The 1,322-nt window shown below is 33.4% G+C and overlaps 1 protein-coding gene across 1 annotated transcript in view; it reads right to left on the bottom strand.

The window, feature by feature from the left end:
- LOC106873960 (conserved oligomeric Golgi complex subunit 1) overlaps nt 1-1,322 on the bottom strand; it is a 6,918-nt gene that overhangs the window by 3,328 nt on the left and 2,268 nt on the right. Inside the window, exons 2-3 of the mRNA XM_014921501.2 lie at nt 688-772; nt 308-352 (exon numbers count right to left, since the gene is read on the bottom strand). Coding sequence (XP_014776987.2) covers nt 308-352; nt 688-772 — 130 coding nt within the window. The remainder of the gene's footprint in view (nt 1-307; nt 353-687; nt 773-1,322) is intronic.

Raw genomic sequence — 1,322 nt, 5'->3', positions numbered from 1 at the left:
TATATATATATATATATATATATATGTATGTATATATATAGGCAGTATCAAAGCATCAGAAAAATGCTTTTCTTGCTGTTGTGTGATAAAAATGCCCATACATCATGAAATAAATTAAAATTCAACAGTTTTGTCCTATTATATGGTGCTTACACATTGGATAATGTAATCCTGGATACACTATGCTTGCAAATAAAAAAATCATCGGATGGTCGAAGATAAAATATTTTGGACCATAGATCCACTCAGTCACAGCTGACCCAGGGCTATGCAACAACATATAATGAAGAAATAAGGCAATGCTTACCCAACCATGACACGCAGTTCTTCCTTCTTACGTTCTATATCCAGTCTGAAAGTCAAAGTAAAAAAGAAAGACATTATATATTTGTAAGAGGAAAACTTTATATCATAGCAGAGAACATTATACTATTAATGGTATAAGACATCAATGGTCATCAATGTATTTCATTTTGTACACTAAAGAACCCTCTGAAGACTGCTTCAACAATGATTACCATGGATGATGACACCAAAAGACATGTTGGTTAACATGATGGCTTTGTGACATACTTGGAGGCTTTGGATATGGCAGATGACATGGAAAGGTTATAAGAAATGTGAACTGGTAGGATCTTTTAAGAGAAACAATGAAAGGATAATGCAGTGTCAGCTCGAGAAACTTACCGATTCTTCTTCTCTATTTCACGTATTTCTTGAATTGTGAATTTTTCAAACATCAAATTTGTATCCATTTCATGAAGGGGAAGATCTGAATATACAATAAGATTAGGTGTAATGATAATATGATGATACCATAAAAATAATATGAGGATATTATACAATTTTTACAATAGTATAATGTAATATGAAGATGAAATGAGCGTCATCATATCATGATGATGTGAAGACGAGATGACATGACAATCACATGATCATTAGATTATAATGAGATGATAGTGAGTGATGACATAAGGACAAATCAAAGACATACAGATGACATGATAAAGATATGATGATGAGAAAACAATCATATAATGATGACATGAAGAGGAGATGAAATAAAGATGACACAGTTGGTACTGGCATTGCTGTACCAAATCATTCAGTCTCAAGTTCAGTCCCACAAAGCAGCACCTTGAGCAAGTGTATTTTGTAGCTCTGGGCTGACCAAAGCCTTGTGTGTGGATTTGGTAAAGAGAAACTGAAAGAAGCATACTGTGTGTGTATGTGTCCTACCCCTTCCCTCCTCCTCTCTATCTGTGAGGTAGTTAGCATTAGGAGGGGCATATATATATATATATATATATATATATATATAT

This window comes from Octopus bimaculoides, chromosome 15, assembly GCF_001194135.2.
Source record: "Octopus bimaculoides isolate UCB-OBI-ISO-001 chromosome 15, ASM119413v2, whole genome shotgun sequence".
Classification (NCBI taxonomy): Eukaryota; Metazoa; Mollusca; class Cephalopoda; order Octopoda; family Octopodidae; genus Octopus; species Octopus bimaculoides.
The sequence above is the reverse complement of the archived record's forward strand: the minus strand, read 5'-3'. Positions and strand labels throughout refer to the sequence as shown.